We start from the raw sequence: 17179 nt of genomic DNA, 5'->3' as shown, positions 1-17179 counted from the left end.
ATGACCTTGTGCTTAGCAGCCCAACACCATAACCACTAAGCAACCATGGTGAATCTGATGAATCTAAGAAAATTGGTTGCTTCCTAGTAAAAGACAGGTTCATCTCTGGAGCCAGTTTACATTCAAAGCGCCGCTATTAAGACATTTTCTCACAACTCCAGCACAGGCCATGGGAACTTTTCGCGTTCACCTGTCGTGCATTGCCGTGATGCTGTGAAGTGTGGTCTTGACTGCGCAATGCAGGCAGTTTATGCTGTGTTGCTTAACCTGTTCCATTCTGCATTTGCACAGACGACCCTTGCAGGCATGCTCGCCACTTTTGTGGTCCTCATTTTAGCCTGTGCACATTATCTGGGGACCGGTCATCAATGAGAGGCGAACTTCCTGCCGCTGTGCCCGCCTTAGCTGTTAGGCCTAACCAGCGCTGTTTTGCCGGGTGTCAGGCACCAAAGTTACAGTTTACTGCTGCGTCGGCACAAATCTATTCACAGTGACCGTACGGCCACGGAGAACAAAGTACCTGAAGAATTGAGAAGGTGCAGAAATTAGTATAGGACTGTAAACAAATTTGACTTTGCCTTGTCTTGGCTATGAGCAATGCAATGGGACTTGCTCAGCCAAACTAAAGCTGTCGATTATACATGTTTTAAAATTTACAATTTCTTTGCATGTATAAGATGCACCAAACATTTTTTAAAATTTAGCAGCGAAAAATGGTGTGCAAATTATATGCAAATTTTCTCTTGAAGTGTGGTTTCATGGCAGCACGAGCTGCACCGACATGAAAGATCCTTTAAGGCAAAGTTCTCTACCATCAGTGTCACCGAAGAGTGGGGAACAGGGCTGCTGGATGATGGAAAGATGTGGACGACTCATGCATCAACAAATGGAGGCTGCTTTCATAAAGATTTGGCCGCTGCATACAATGATTTCTGCATGTTATTTGTGTAGATTTTTCTTTCTTTTGGGGTGTTCTATTTCAGGGTGCAGCTTATATCCAGAAGAGTATGTATATTCATTCGTTTTGAATACTAAAATTAAAGCTGGAATGAATACTGAATAAGATAATATTCTACCAGATACTAAAGAATATTGAATATTTGTACAATCTTACGAAAAACTACTAAAGAACGCATTGCTGTTGCAGCTAATATCTTCAGAAGCAGGGTCTTAAGAAATTGTTAAATGGTTTCTATTTTCCTTTTTGATTAGCTACCTGGCCCCTGCAATTCATTGTGCGTGCATTGTCCGACTCTTCAGGTAATTAATCTGAACAGGTCAAATTGCATTTATGCACCACGAGATTTCAAAGATCTAAACTAGCAAGCAAGTGAAAATGCACATAAAAAATATATCAAAGTTCCCGATCCCACAGTTTCCAATCTAGATGCAGTTATCCTGCCAGAGAGAGCCTTGGGCATTAAAAATGAGAGAAAAGGCTGAATGAAAAAATGGAACGGTGAAAGCCTGGACGTTTAAAATATGCCCAGCCGCTCGCAACCGTTGCAAGAAGCCTAGGAGGTCGCAAGGGCTAAAAGACATGCATGCCTTTGTGCATGCATTCACGCCTCTTTCTCCTTGATGCCCGCAACACTGTGATGTCTGTATGTGTGCGTCACTGCTGTCTGCCTTCAGTGAGTGAGATGGTTACACTTTGTGTGTGCCTTCGCACCTTCTCCGCCTCGGTGTGAGAGACGCTGGTGGTGTCTGTGTGTGTGTGCATCAGTGCATTTCTCTTGACTGTGCCAGTTATGGTTGACAAATTCGTTGAACTGACTTCCATGTATCAACCAGCGGCCGCCTCTAGTTGGTGAAAAAAATTGAAATTTTGCAAGACCAATAGTCGATACATATTTAATTCGGTTCGCACTTGTTTCTAATCGTTCAAACTCGTTTTGAATTTGAAAATTTCGCATCTGCACACCCTGACATGTTTTGTGACATAAAAGTATCAAATATAATATGTTACATCGAGTTACATGATGCATACATATGTCTTTCTTTCGTGTGTGATGCACTCAATGTTTTAGTCACAAATGTGAGCTGTAACAGAAGCCCTCTCTACCATTCACGTGCTGCCTGTTACGTATGAAATAGAGCGCGAACGTTTCCTCCCCCAATGCCACACCATCAGTTTAAAAGCTGCTCTTGTATGTTTTCACGGGGTTTGGAAGGTTCCAGGTCAAACTCCAAACTTACAGCCGGTCGTACAACCGCACTTCGCAGGTGACTGGTTTGGAGACCCAGTGGATGAATGCGCGAGGCTTTTCGACGTCTTCGGCTTTTTGGCATGTCACCTCCAACGCCTGAACGTCACCAGCGGCATCCTGCACATGGGGAAAACATTGCATGTGGGAAGGAAAATGACTAGGATCAAAGTATCATGGGATAATTTTGAATCTCAATCATAAAAAAATGCAAAGAGAAGGCTATTAGGAAATAGTCCCTTGCCATAATCTTTTTACCATCCTCTGTTATCACAAGATTAAGCATAATCTGCCCGACATTTCAGTCCATTCACTGATAACCCCCTGTAAGACAAACTTCAATGCAGAAACGAGTTGCAAAAGCAGTGATGTCCAGTGCATCCTCCGCAGCACTGTGTGCATTACAGTAAGTGTTCCAGAAACAAAGATGTTGTCCTCTTCCATTATTAGCTTGAACGGTTGCAAGCTACCATGTCAAACAGCCTCTCATTAGGAACAGGATGGCATACATATGGCTCGTTTGGTGCAGAGCTACATAATGGATAAACAGTACAAGGATGAGACACAGCAAGCATGCATCGCTTTGTTGCTCCGTGTCCTGCCTATGCGCCATTTATCCATCTCTTTAACAAAGTTTATTTCTCTGACAAACAGCAAGTTTCACGGAATGATCACATAGCTTTTTTTTATTAGGAAAAGTTGAACAACTAGATTTCTTATGTCCCTTCTCGTACATTACTCTTAAACAGTAAAACCTTGCAATGTTAAGGCAAAAAGTTGGGCTAGTTTAGTTTGAGTATTCTGACATAGGTACATACAGTGCTGGAAAAAAAGAAGAAGAAAGAAAGAGAAGAAAATGCAACACAGAAACAGTTTGAAAAAGACATGATGGGCACTGCACAAAACAGGCCAGCACGTATGCTGTCTTCTTCATGTTGTGTATTTGCTTGTTTTTCAGCATTCTGAATATGTCAGAATGCTTCAATGGGACCAGTTACACCGCCAAGCTAGTCCACAAACAACTATTCGCGAATTTTTGTGCGTATAACCAGCACTAAAATTTCAAAAAGTTTTAACAGCAAAGTGGGGATGCGGATTATGTGCGAATTTCACCATTAAGCCACACCTCAAGGCAAGGTTCTCTGCCATTCAAAGTTTCGTTATCTCCCAAGGAACCCCACCTCCTCCCCACCCTTGCGTTTTGAACCTCCCTTCATCCATCTTTCACGGCCGCCTATTTTTCTCTGCTTTACGGGTCGCCATTTTGCGTTTAGTAGCAAGCGAATAGCGCACGTGGCGCTCATTTGTGACCAGTTGCTATGGCGCTCCCTCAGTATGCGCAAAGTGCTTCGCGATACAGCAGTGAGCCAAATCACCGTTGGGATTTTCGGCTTGGTTGCGTTTGCTCTATCGCCATTGCCGATGCAAAGGCTTCTCCATCCGAGCTGTCATCCACTGTCGTGCGAGTGCTAGCTATGAAGTGATCCGATTCACGTCAGATATCATGTGACTGATTCGTCCGCGATAACATCCAACTTGTGAATCCACCTTTCTCAGCATCGCCGAGGAACAGAGGAGCAGAGCGACTGGCTGAAGATGCGACATAGATGAGTGGTGCATCCGCAAATGGAAACTGTTTTTGCTAAGATTTGAGCAGTGTTGTATGCAGTTACTTGCGCGGATTATACGCAGGGATATTTTTTTTTTCTTTCCGGGTTGTTGTAATTGGGGGGGCGGAATATATGCGGTGGCGGCTTATATGCACAAAAATATGGTACGCCGCCCTCACTCCACTTTCAGCAATTTTAATCTATATCGAAATTCAAATAAGCTGAAACTAATGCGGTTTTCCTCCTTACTGACCTTGATGACCTTGCTGACCGAGATGACCAGCCCAGTATGCCGTAGGCCAACAGACTGTTTGAGCGTGAGGCGGCGAAAGGACTTGTCGGCGGTCTCCCTGAAGTCGGCCATCTCAATGTACACCACGCTGGCAAACGTGACCGTGTGTGAGCCTCGCTCAGGCGAGGCTGGGAAGTCGGGCACTGTGACTGGCACCTCGGCATCCTGACCGTGCGGGAAGTTTGTGATGGTCACTTTGAGTGGCTCCACCACGCACATCACCCTGGGTTAGTGCAGTGGGACAGCATCACACAAATGTTTCACATGCAATAGTGCATGTATGAGGAGTTTGTCAAACACCACCTAATAATATTGTTGCGAGGTGGAGACAAGCACAAATGTTGTTTATGCAAGGCGAATGCTGAAGGCACCAGCTGACACTATAACATGGCGGCCGAAGCGCCCCAGCAACAACACTTCTTCGTTGTGGTCTCTTGTCTGCACGTCCTGTTCCACATTGCGACAATATTATCCGATTCCAAAGTGAACAGAGCGACTTTATCACAAAGACTAACACGGTCATATAAGTTATGAACTGGTGCAAGTCATGGATTCAAATCACTACAAAGTTTGCTTTTGGCTTTAACTGCGCTTATCTTTTAAGCTTTTGTTATCACTGTACATTTCGGCCCCAGCGGTGTGTGCTGGCAGTTTTCAATGACCACGTCTCTTGGGCCATAGCGCAGGATGGAAAGGTATACAGGAGGCTATGTTCGCATTAAGTGGTGCCTTGCGGAGAAAAAAGAAAGTGGCGCAGGCACTGTCACAACTTTCGCAATCTTTCGCTGCCTCATCTTTCGACATCCTTAAACATTTTTCAAGAACAGAATTAATTTTTTGTAAAAAAATTGACACAACATTTAAATGTAAGATTGTAGAACGAGCACAAATTAGCAATCTTCACAAGAAATTCTGGATAGTTGGCAGGTATGCACTGTCTACTTGTTCAGTCTATAGCCGTGACTCACCGCGGTGCTGTCAGGTTTAGCGAATCCCTAACGCAGGCTTCCAGCAGCTGAGGGTCTACAGCTGAGAGGGACCCCGTCAGGCCCAGCTGCAAAGGTAAAGAAACTGAAAAGTGAGTTTTGTGTGCGAACACCCCAATATGAAGTGAGTACCACATTTGTGCCAAACACACAGTAGCTTTTTCAAAACCTTTTGACCCTTTACCTGCAAAGCGAATGACAAACAATACACTTACATTCATTTATGCATGCAACTGCTGTAATGATACATGGATTTACGGCACAAGAAGAAGCGGGACAATTATGCTTAAATGAAATTATTTCCTGCAAGACTGTATCAAGCTCAATATGCAAGACGAATGTAAGTGTTAGATTGCGCTACGATCATACCTGCTTTTACTAGTCCCTCGTGCTCAAACACTAAAGGAAAATAATAACCAGAAGTGAAACATAGTAAAGAGTTTTACAAAAACTCATCTGGCCAAATGGCATATAAGAAAAAACAAACGCTTCTGGTAACTGACCAAGTCAATGGTTAATTGCTGTTTTCGAACCCACACGCATTCCTTGTTCCGAACGACACAATACCAGTTTGTAGCTGATCCAAAATGTAATTTAAACTTGACTTGCTTAAGGACCAGAAGCCTCTTGTTTTTCTTTAACTACAGGAACAATAGCTCACTAGCAATACTACATATTACTCTATAAGGCTTTTGCTTTCTCCATTTGAATGTAGTGCTTTGCAATACATTCAATGCGAAACTACAAAAGTAACCAGATATATTCTCCGCAGTCACCTAAACGTCATGCATTGTTCTGTAAGTGGCCTTTCCCACACACAGAGTATGCAGAGTGGTGCAACGCAATGCAAAGGAGGCAAGGTTGGCAAGGGGGATCGGTCGACTTCACACGGCATGCAGGAGGTATGGGGCCAAGCAGAAACGAAGCATAACACAAACAACTCTTTCTACAAATGAAGTTTTTACAAACGTGCGGTTTTCATTCCTTTAGGATCCTGGTGTTGGTCATGCATGCAACATCAGGTCCGCCTTGTGATTACGATACATTCCTTTTTTTTATGTTTCCACCCTCTAAATCTCTGAGTTCACATTACATTATGTTACAGTCAAACGTCTTTATAACGAAGTGGTTGGGGCCTACAAAATCACTTGTTATACAGGTCACCTCTTTTTAAAAGTAGCGCACCGCAAAGCTCACAACAGAACTGGGACAGAACTATTCCTTCGTTATACAGGTAATTTCATTATTAGAGGCATTCGTTGTAGAGGCACCCAAATGTATATACATGCAAAACAGTCACATGCTGTTTATTGAGATTATGGGCATGGCAGTTAGTTAATGTGGTTAAACTAAACCACTTGCACTAGCCTTACCTTGGCACAAAAGTTATTGATGGCGTCCGGAGGAAACCCACGCCGCCTCAGTGCTGTCAGTGTGTACAGGCGTGGGTCATCCCAGTCCCTGGAAAAAAAAATAAAGAGACAGGATAAAGACAAAACCAATTTCATTGGAAAGCCGTAAACCATTCAAATCATTAACTAGCACAGTAGACTTTAATTTGACTCCGGTTATTTCAATTTTTCAGTTAATTTGATTTTGGCTGAAAGTCCCCGGTCGACGCCCATGCGTTTTTACGGGTCCAAACCTTCGTTAATTTGATCCTGAAGCAGGCCTTCACCGGGTAATTCGAACGTGGCCAGTTAGTGCCTATGCCCGTGACCCCTATGATGACTCCAATAGTAGCAGTGTCTGTCTCAACTGAGGTTATGGGGCAGTGGATGCGTTGAACACGTGCCATCTCCCACTGAAAATGCCTATTTTCGGGCCTGCCACCCAAGGAAGATTTTCAAGGAAAAACCGCAGCTAACAATGCATGTTTACGGTATTTACCCGATCCAACACGCACCTTTCTTGTTTTCCAAGACAATTGGGGCGAAAATTGCGTGCGCGGTGCAATTTGATGCAAAACTGAAACCCAGCTTCGCAGCGTGCGCGCGCTTTACCGCGTAGCACGTACGTATTGCGGCAAAGTTGACCGTAAAACATGCGTAGAAACTAACTTGGGCAAACCATCCGCCAATGTGCAACACACATTAGACCCTTGCCCATTTTTCTTGCCAAAAGAGCAGGCGCACGTTAGACGTTTACATTGTTTAGGAGGTTCAATGTAATTTATACGTTCGGTTTTATTTCAAACACAAAGAAAGTGGGCGCGCATTTGATTGGGGGCTTGCTGGAATAGGGCAAACATTGCCAACTGAATGAGTGGTGTGTCTTGATTTTTTTTCTGCAACTTGTTTAATCCGACTTGCCGGATAACTCGATTTATTTCGTCAGGGATGAGTTAATAAAAGTCAACTGTACTTTTTGTTAGACTGTTTGCCTCCATATCCTCCAACGATCCTTGACTCAAAAGCTTTTCCTCCACTCAACTGAGCTGAGCACAGTGCCGCTCCACAACTAAAGAAGACACTACACTCCTCAAGAATTGCAGTGGACTGTCACCGAAGCGCACTGACCACTTCTGTCAAAGGGTGGCATTGCCATCCACTTTCTTGAGTCAAGCTGTTGCAGTGAGCGGAGGAACTTTCCAGAACACGGGGGTTAGCTGTTTAGACAGAAATAGAGAGCCTGCACAGCAAAACAAGTCCATTTCTTGTCATCCAAGCAACTACACGCAGTCAGGTACACAGTAACCTCCTGGCACGTTGCTGATATTTAGCGCAAGCTGTAGCAGCAGTTGACTCTCCAGAGTCCCCTGATGTTAGTTTTCCCCACACAACACATGCGATGGTGAGGTGTATGGGCACTAGTTTTGAGCTGAGGCGAGACATAGTGGAAGTGTGAAAGCAGGTGCAATCAGCCTAGGGACAGCACTCAAAAGAAGCCAGCATGCGAACCCACAGCGTTTCAGCGAGATCACGCTTGATAACGATGCTTGCTTTATGCTTGCGTGACGCTGCAAATGCAGCATCACTCGTTGGGGTCTGCTAAAGGTGCGACAAATGTGCCATTCCGCTGTTCAATTTCGGTTTTTGAAGTGAAACTGTTCAGAATTCATTACGATGCAGAAAGTAGAAGTGTTAGCTTTTTGCATTCTGGAACAGGTTATACTCTGATGACTGGCTTTACATAGTGCATAGGGATAAATCGTCCTGACTCAGTGTACAGTGCCAATGCATGCAAAATTGACCGAGAATATTACTGCTGGCATTTTGGAAAGGTTCCGTGTGGCCTGGCGCAGCCAGGGGACTCCTAATTCTGCGATTTCGTTTATCTTGAAAATCCACAAATCTCGAAACATGTTCTGGCTTTTACAGCTTCGAGTTGACGGGTGCTTAATGTACCACTATCTTCATCAGTGCTATTGCTCTTCAGTGCCAGACACTTTGGCGTGCACAACAGTGTTTACAAGTGCCCGAAGGAGTCAATGTGAAGTAATCTGTGCCTGCCTCACCTGACGACGCCCTGTTCGATGAGCTTGGCAATCTTGCGCTTGGAGACGACGGTGTAGTTGAGGTTGAGCCGGCCGTACTCCCACTGCACGGGGCAGTAGACGTCGACGGCGTTGCAGAGCCAGTAGTAGGAGGAGCGCCGCGACTGGAACTCCTTGGTGCACAGCGAGTGGGTGATGTGCTCGAGCGAGTCACACAGGCAGTGGGTGAAGTCGTACGTCGGGTAGATGCACCACTTGTCACCCGAGCGCGGGTGCGGTACGAACCGCACCCGGTACGCCACGGGGTCCTGCTTGCCTTCCTCCAGGGTCACTTTCATCCGCAGTGTGGCCTCGCCCTCGTTGAACTTTCCCCTGCGCATGTCCTAGAGAGAGAGAGAGAGAGAGAGAGAGAGAGAAAAGCATCCCAGTCAAACCTTGATTTAAAGGCCAACTGCAACAAAACTTCGCTCTGACTCTGCTAACGTCTTTTTCATCATCTGGTTTTATTTTTACCACAAACTATAGTACAAGGTGAAAATAGTGTACCACAAGAAGTCCCAAAAGTTACTCGGCTTGATAAAGCTCCATTCTCCCAGACAACAGTGGAAAGGCTGGTGCACTGTTACAGAAATGTGTGAAGTGTTGACATAAAGGCCTTACAACACAGGTACAAGCACACACTTTCATGTTTTTCAAGATAAGAGCTCATTGAAAACTAATACAAATAATGTTTTGTACAGAAAAATAGAGAGCTTTAGAATAGGGGCCCCAATAGCTTGGGGCCCCAAAGAGCTTTGCGAGTGTTAGCATTGGGGCACGCAGGAGTGAAAAGTTTTAGAATAGGGCTTTACGTTTGCAGATAGCATCTTGCACTGACAGCGCCACTACGGCGTCAAAGAAAAGCTATTAGAAATAATTAAATAAAATATACCATTTTATGATAGGAACAGCCATTTTGACTTGCTTGTATTAGTATTTAATTACAATTTAGAGGTTATTCTGTAAGTAGCAAAGAATTAGTTGCGCTTAGTTTTGAGCAAACAAACTTTACGGTCCTTCACCAGCCAAGCTTAGCGTGTTATGCCAACGAGCCATAAAATCCACAATCAAATTCGGAATCAGTGGCATCTAATGAATCAATCTTCATAACACACGCTAGTTGAGAGAAAGCGATAACCGCAGTCGCTTCTCCTAGCTTGCGAACTTCAAGCGTAACCACGAATCGAACCCAATTTGGTGCTAGGTTAGAGCCGTCGCTTCGATGGGTGCCGCCATGTTTGCTGACGCAAAGTTTTTGGGGCCGCTATTTGTGCTCCGCGAAATCGGTGAAATAGCGTTCCCAACGCAAAACCCAAATGCAGTTTGCATCTCGCGCACATGCTGTGGCTTCGACGCTATTTCTTTGGAGCCCCAAAACGTTCGGGGCCCCTATTCTAAAACTCTCTAGTGTCTTAAGCAACATAATAATATTTCAACACAATTGCAACAAAGTGGTTACGAATGTTGAATTGAAATGCACTATTGAGCAACTAGAATGCACGGAAAGGTCATGCACGACATGCGGGCAAGCACAAACTAACGAATGCGTACAGAAGAACCTCATTGATACGATCCCCATTGCATACGACTTTCCGGTGCCAACGTTCGCAATCGGGAACGCAAGAATGACCCAATACGTTTCTTAGTTACTGGTTAATACGTTCCTGGAAAACCAGATCTTTCAGCACCAACGCTCAGTATATCGGCAACCTGCAATCATATGATATGTTTTGCAGCCACTAGATCCCATGTCAACGAGGAAAGAAGTGAGGCATGCGTGATCGACAGCAGTAGGGGCCGCCACGACTGCTTCCCCGCAGTACTCACCAACCCGTGTGATGTGCAAATGCCAGAAACCACTCAGTTTCCTCTTCCGGTCAGAACAAATTTCCTTGCGAGTCATCGCATTCACAGCTATCACAGCCGACCCTACTGCAATAAGCATCTTAACTTACTACTGTATGCTTTTAATAGGCGATAAGCCAAACACATTGCTGTTCCTCGCTGCAGGCGGTGAAAAGTGAGTGTCATGTTTCGTCCTGGCAGCATCACATACTAGTGTTGCCCACCAACTCAATTTTGTTTGTTTCCTGACGCGGCCTTCAAAGATAAAACACAGCACAATAGGAAAACAACAGAGCAGCTCTCAGGTAGCTTGGGCCCAAGCGGCTCCATGCGCACCGGTGTCTCATGCCAGCACGAGTACTGAGTAAGCACGTCAAAACTTCCTACCAAAATGCCTCACACTAATGAGCTGGTGAGCTGAGTCAAATTCAAGGAAAGCAAGCGTGAGCTTGCCGAAGCCACAGAAATGAGAGTCTCGAGCTGCTAGGGCTCCCTCCAGCTCACGCAGTGGCATCTCGTGCTTCATGCAACACTTGACATTATGCTGATGTCAATTACACTTGAGTTTGCCAAATATTTTTGTGATTTTTGATCATAAGTTTTCCCGGCAGTATGTATTCCTCCACATTTTTTCCAAACTGTACAAACAAGGTCTACTGTATTCTACTTGATCAGTAAGTATAGGAATGCACTGCAATCAGCCTGTCGAAACGAGACATGTGGGAGAACAGAAAAACAGACTAAAAAACCGAGCACTCAAGTGCGCATTCAAGAAAGGATCCTTTCCACAATGCCGCTTACACATCATCATCAAATTCCAATTGATGACTTTCACCCCAAGAATAAACGCTACCTCGTCAACAGGGAGGGAACGGTAACCTTGGAGGGGCATGGTGGATGAGCCGTGGTTCAGGTGAGAACAACACCTGATAGATACATTTGATGAGAGATGATAAGCAGGACAAAAGGACACTTACTTCAAACAACCGGAGATTTTGCTCGATGGTGCGATCCCGGTAAGGCGATGGCGGCGGGTTGAATCCCTTGAGCTCCTCCGCGGTTTGGTGACAGACGTAGGCCAGACCACGCTGGATCAGCCGCACAGCCAAGACGTAGAGGTCATCAAAGTAGTCAGATGCGTGGGTCACCTTGTATGGTTCGTAGCCTGCAAGAATTTTCAATGTCGTGATCACCCTCACATCAATTAAGCACATTAATAAATTACCGCCTTACCAGCAATATCTAGTGACCCCTCTCATGTGCCAGCTGATCTAAGCATAAGCCTTTAAAAGAACAGGTGGCGAGCTCGACCAGTCTCTGACCAATGTTTTCACCACAACGAAGCAGAAAGTTGTTCCGCTCCACTGGAAGCTGCGCTAGCATGTAAACATCCAGTCGAAAAGTTGAACATGGCACCAAAAGTGCCGGCTGCGATGCTGATCAACGCAATCAAGAACCACATTGTGCTCTACAACAAGAGCCGTACTAAAATGTACTGTCAACAATACTCACGATAGTATTCAATGTTGTGGACCAGGAGGTAGGAGGTGAGGCAAAAAAGTGTTGGTGTGATCAAACTTTTCGTGCTTTTACAAAGCCTGACAAACCCACCACCATTTCTCCTGCTTATTGTCCATTTCTAGGAAACTACTAGCTACAAGTACCAAAACTATTTCTTCTTCCTCTTCCATGGCAGACAGAAGTAGGAGATGACACATATAGTTGCACGAAATGATTGCTTTTGATGAGAGGTTGGTCAATAAATGAACGTGCCGCTTGAAATAGTGCAATGAAGAGCACCACCACGCGGACAAACATATGCAGACTACATCGATATGAGCAAAAGTGGCAGCGGTGGTGGTAGCAAATGAAATGTGAACAACTTGGACATGCAGGGAAAAGATTTTCCATCCACTTGGCCTTTCAGCCCATTTGCCGCTACCCAAGTGTGAATGCAGCCAAAGTGCACAACCTTGACGTATCCTTTTGTGCAGGTGTCCTTCTGGTCAGGTTTCCAAGCAGGCCGCTAAGCTGCGATCCGGTTTAGCCAGTGAGGTTGCTTGCATCATTCCTGATGTCGATGGTGTCTTTGCCACATTTCTCCCAATTCGGACAAGACTTAAGCTGCCAGTTGCCCCTCTTTGCTACCCATCCAGATGTCTACGGCAAGTATTGGAACACCGTCAGTGCCAGAGGATGTAGTCCACAAGTATATAGTATGAAAATATTGGAAAGCAGACCAGCGACATGCAATGGGAATCGTGACTGCCACCTCCAGCTCTCTCACCTAGCCACTGCACCATGTCCTGGATCCCCGCAAAGAAGCGCTCCTCCTCCTTCTCGGGGTTGGTGTCGTCGTAGCGCAGGAAGCACACGCCACCGTGTGCCTTGGCGTATCCAAAGTTCACATTGATGGCCTTGGCATGCCCTATGTGCAGGATGCCGTTGGGCTCGGGAGGGAACCGTGTCCGCACCTGAGTGGATCACACAGAACACGTTAGGGAGTTCCAGGGACAGCTTACTCAAACAGCTTTGCATACAAAAAAAAAAAAAGCTCCACTGTAAGCTCTTCAATTTGGTATGACATGTGCAAAACTTATCAACGTGAGGTGAATTGGTGTCTACAAGCGACCGCAATTCTGACACTATGTCAAACATGCAATCTTGCGCGTGACCAATGCAAAACACAATAGAGTCTACAAGTGACAGTATTCTTTGCAGAGTGCCAAGCTTGCTATTCAGTGCAGAAATGCTGGCGCCCATCGATGCATCCGATGCTAGTCATGCAAAATATCACGAAGGGGAAAGTATCTTCAAAAGTAGGGGTGAAATATTCGAAACAAATCGAATTATTGTTGGCTGCGTGGAAGCAAACATGGTTCTTAGCATTTATTTCTATCTGATCTAAGAAAGTGTGCCTGATTTTGTGCTTAATCTTCTGATAATTTCATGCTGCTGGCAAAATTTTGCCTGTAAAACACGCTTAGCCATTGGACGTCTAAGCTTTGCAAAAAAGCCAGCCTCTCAGTGGCAAAGGGCACGGGTTTGCGAACAGCGAGGGTGCACTCTTTTGCAGGTTCCACCCCCAATCCTGAGCTTATTGCTCGACAGCAAAGACGGTGAGTGATAGCTGGTACAGGGTCAAATGCCTCAGAGTTTACGGAAAATCGATGCGGTACAACAAGACATTGGCAAGAACAGACAACTAGCAGAAATTACTTCATTTTCCAAGCACACAATCTTTTAGTATGACGGCTTACTAGCTTAATTTTTTACCAATGACGATGCAATTGCAATGTTCCAACATGTTACGGTAAACCAACTTGCTAATAAACGCATGTTCATATCATTATTCGATATTCGATGCTAAGTATTTGTATTTGATTTCTTATCCAAAAATTTTGATAGTATTTGCACACCCCTATTCAAAAGTAACCATCCAAGAATACAACACAACTTTGTCAACATGTTGCTGCATGCACATGCGCTTGCCTTTGGCATAGACATTCAGTGGGCATGATTTTCTAGCAATGCCTTTTATGCAATTCTTTTTGACACAATTTCACCCTTTATCAGTGGCCAGTGCGACACCATGCCCAGATTATCAATAGAGGCAGCCGGGCATGAACCGGGGATAAAAGTGGCATAAAATCGAGCGGAAGGCATCACTACAAAATCGCGGCTCCTATCTCGACCATTGTCATGCTCTCACTACAGATAGACGAAAGTACAGGCAATGCATGCACAGAATACTCATTGGTGACTACTAGATCGATTAATCTTTGTTAGTTTCGGTTTCAGGAGGCACCGCTAACAGGGCCAATGACCATGCCGGTCATGTATTAAACCGAAAATATTGCCATTTCTGCTCAACTAGATGGCCAAATTAGCACATGGTCGTGCAGTCGGAGTCCGAATCGTTGCATGGCGTGCTGTAAGGCGTCCGAAATTTCGGTCATCCTTGCACACGAAGTTTACGAAGCTAGTGGTGGTGCCATGAAGTTGTCCAAATAATCAAGTCCGAATTATCGGTATTCGAATTATTGGTTGGCGATGATACTGCGCAAACACAGTTCTGCATCAAGAAAAATTGTCTGGCCATGCACACGTGAAACAGCTCAAGAACGAAGACTGGGCTAGGTGCTAGAGCGTTAAGGTCAACGAAGCAGCGGAAAAAGAGAGAGAGAAAATGGACAGATAATGGGAATGTCCTGACACATGAATGATCAGCGAACAACGCAAAACACACACACACGCCCACAAAGCAAAAATGAAAAAGCAACAGAAAGAAAAGGAGACAATTCTTTCTTTTTTGTTTGTGATTTTCGTGCTGCTTTGCCAATCTACAAGCATTAAATCCTGGAATAGGTTAGTGTGCACAGCAAGGTTACCTAAACTGCTGGATTTCCTCGTCCTAGCTTGTCACGGTAAGCTCTGTTTGCAGGGTGCATTTGCATTGCAATTTCAGCTTTATATATACAACCTGATTCCATGGACATGACCTGCTTCGTACAAGCAGCAACCTTTCTCAATAGCAGACACACGAAAATGCATCTTCCAGTTCATCAGGCCTGGGAAACCGCAGTGAGAAGCCACCGGAAAAACCGTGTGCGCTTCGTCCGGTCGTCTGCATCCGATGCCATTGCTCTTACAGCCGCCATTGGTGGCCCAGACCACCAGTGCACTGCTAGCACCTTGCAATGGCCGCCAGGTGACTATAAACTACGAGTCAGGTTTACCGTGCTTCAAACAGAGCTTTGAGTATCAAACTGAGCACAAGCACACACCTTGCCACCGGTGACCTTGAGGTGGTTCTTGAGGTGCGCCATGGTGGCTGGGGTGACTATGTAGCCTTCCGTCTTGTGGTTCTCGCCAGGCTTGTGGAAGTGCACTTTGGTCCGGAAGAGTTCCTCCATCGTGTTGGCCCCAGTGTCGGCAGATATGCAATCTGGCCAAATCGAAGCCAACAGCATTGTTGCTATCGAGTAGGACAACCTCAATTGGGAGCGCTCTGGCACCGCCATCACTGACTACAGAGACGATGAAAAGATATTCGCAGAAACGACCAACATCTGTGGTGAAACTGATTATGCAGTGCTGGCTGTGCAGGAATAGGTGGGTGGCGAGGATGCTCCTCCTTTCCCACCTTTATAGGGTAGAGGTGGTCGGCAGCCATGTGCAACAGTGTTTGATGGATTGTGAATCATAATTGGAACCTTTTCCTCTTGTACTTATACATACGTTGGCCAGTCATCAATTTTTCTAAGCAGAAAGCGACTGCTGAACTTTTCTTGAGTCTGATGAATGGGACATGGCCTGGCACTCATGATGTCAGCGTGTCATCAGCCGCAGCGCCGTGTGTCGAAAGTGGATACATTGAACTCAAGAAATTTTTTTGAAGTACAGCACTGTTCACTGTTAAGGGGCACAGCCAAGCAGTAATAACGCCAATATAAGTGGAGCATTTTTTTGTCTTTATCAGAAGAAAGTGGCTAGTTAATCAAATGGACATACAATTTATGCACAACAAATTCATCCATCGGTCTTTATGCCACATATCATTGATAACTGACAGCAGGATATGAAACTGTGTGTTGCCTTTACAGTGGGCCTTACTGCACACCAGCATGACTACAGCGCAATTTGGCTCTGCCTTTGTCACCACAAGCAAGCACTTTAAGAAATGAATTAACAAATGCAAGCATATGTGAGCCGTGCAGGCCCAAATTGTGTGTGTCTATGCTGCACATTCGTTCTATTCATTGCCTACGCTTGGTCTTTTCCACATTGCTGACGAGCGTATTGACTTAACCTTTCAAGTGCCGTGCTTGACTACACTCGTCTGGCTGCTGACGCACATCCATGGACATGCCTGAGATGATAATTCGTGAATGTGAAACCTGCCGACTGGGGTAGCGTTCTTTAGAGATCCCTTTCAGAGGTAATTTCACTTTTGCGAGATTTCACGTGACTTGGCAGTGAACTTGCTCGTGAACATCTGGCTCAGCTGACAGTATTTCCGCTGCTGTTCCAAGCTGATCACTATCTACACACAGTGCCAAGAGCACTGTGGGCCATATACACTTCAGGGTGCCCAATGCCAAGTCTTCAAAAGAGAGGACTGCTCTTTGGCGAAGAAAATAAAAACCACTGGTGCACACAACCTCATAATGATGTCTACGTACCTGTTTTTTTTTTTCTTTCTTGCACAAGGAAATGTTCTGAAATAGCTACCAGGTTGAAAAATATTGTTTTCCTGGTGTGATAAATTTTTTTCTGTTAAGAAAGTGGTAAGTAGACTTGGCTATACACTTTATTTATTTTACTTATCGAATACTGCAGGCCCTCACAGCGGGCCCTAGCAGGAGTGGCATAAGAATACAACAATGCACAATACGAATTCAGCGTAGTGACGTCACCCAAATGTGTGACGTCGCAGCCAGCTGCTGTGGAAATTTAGGAGGCAGTGTAACCCCCGGTGCTACTCTTTTTTTTTTTTGTTGCATGAATGAAGCAAGAATTATGTAATTTGGAGTAGAAGCAGTACAATCTGCTAATCTAAATGTTTATCTTTATGCTTCAGCTCAGAATCCCTAGAAATTGGGTGGGGCTCATTAGATAGACTCGGGTTCGTGTAACAAGCCCAGCTTTGTAGTGAGCCCAGTCAATCAGCAACGAGAGCCATTTGCATGCTGTGAGAAGGGAGGAAGGCCTTTGCCTGTTGCACGCCTTTAAGGGCTCACTCACAATGGTGACTGACAGAG

General features: G+C 45.1%; 1 protein-coding gene across 2 annotated transcripts in view; it reads right to left on the bottom strand.

The window, feature by feature from the left end:
• Positions 1-17179, bottom strand: part of GlnRS (Glutaminyl-tRNA synthetase) — a 29295-nt gene that overhangs the window by 5227 nt on the left and 6889 nt on the right. For both annotated transcript variants that reach the window (XM_075668994.1, XM_075668995.1), the window contains 8 exons: positions 15203-15363; positions 12703-12889; positions 11393-11580; positions 8553-8914; positions 6469-6556; positions 5078-5163; positions 4071-4332; positions 2200-2327 (listed from right to left, as the gene is read on the bottom strand). In XM_075668994.1, the coding sequence (XP_075525109.1) occupies positions 2200-2327; positions 4071-4332; positions 5078-5163; positions 6469-6556; positions 8553-8914; positions 11393-11580; positions 12703-12889; positions 15203-15363 (1462 nt within the window). The remainder of the gene's footprint in view (positions 1-2199; positions 2328-4070; positions 4333-5077; positions 5164-6468; positions 6557-8552; positions 8915-11392; positions 11581-12702; positions 12890-15202; positions 15364-17179) is intronic.

Source organism: Dermacentor variabilis, chromosome 9 (genome assembly GCF_050947875.1).
Source record: "Dermacentor variabilis isolate Ectoservices chromosome 9, ASM5094787v1, whole genome shotgun sequence".
NCBI classification, from domain to species: domain Eukaryota; kingdom Metazoa; phylum Arthropoda; class Arachnida; order Ixodida; family Ixodidae; genus Dermacentor; species Dermacentor variabilis.
Note: the sequence above shows the minus strand (reverse complement) of the source record. Positions and strands in the feature narration are given on the sequence as shown.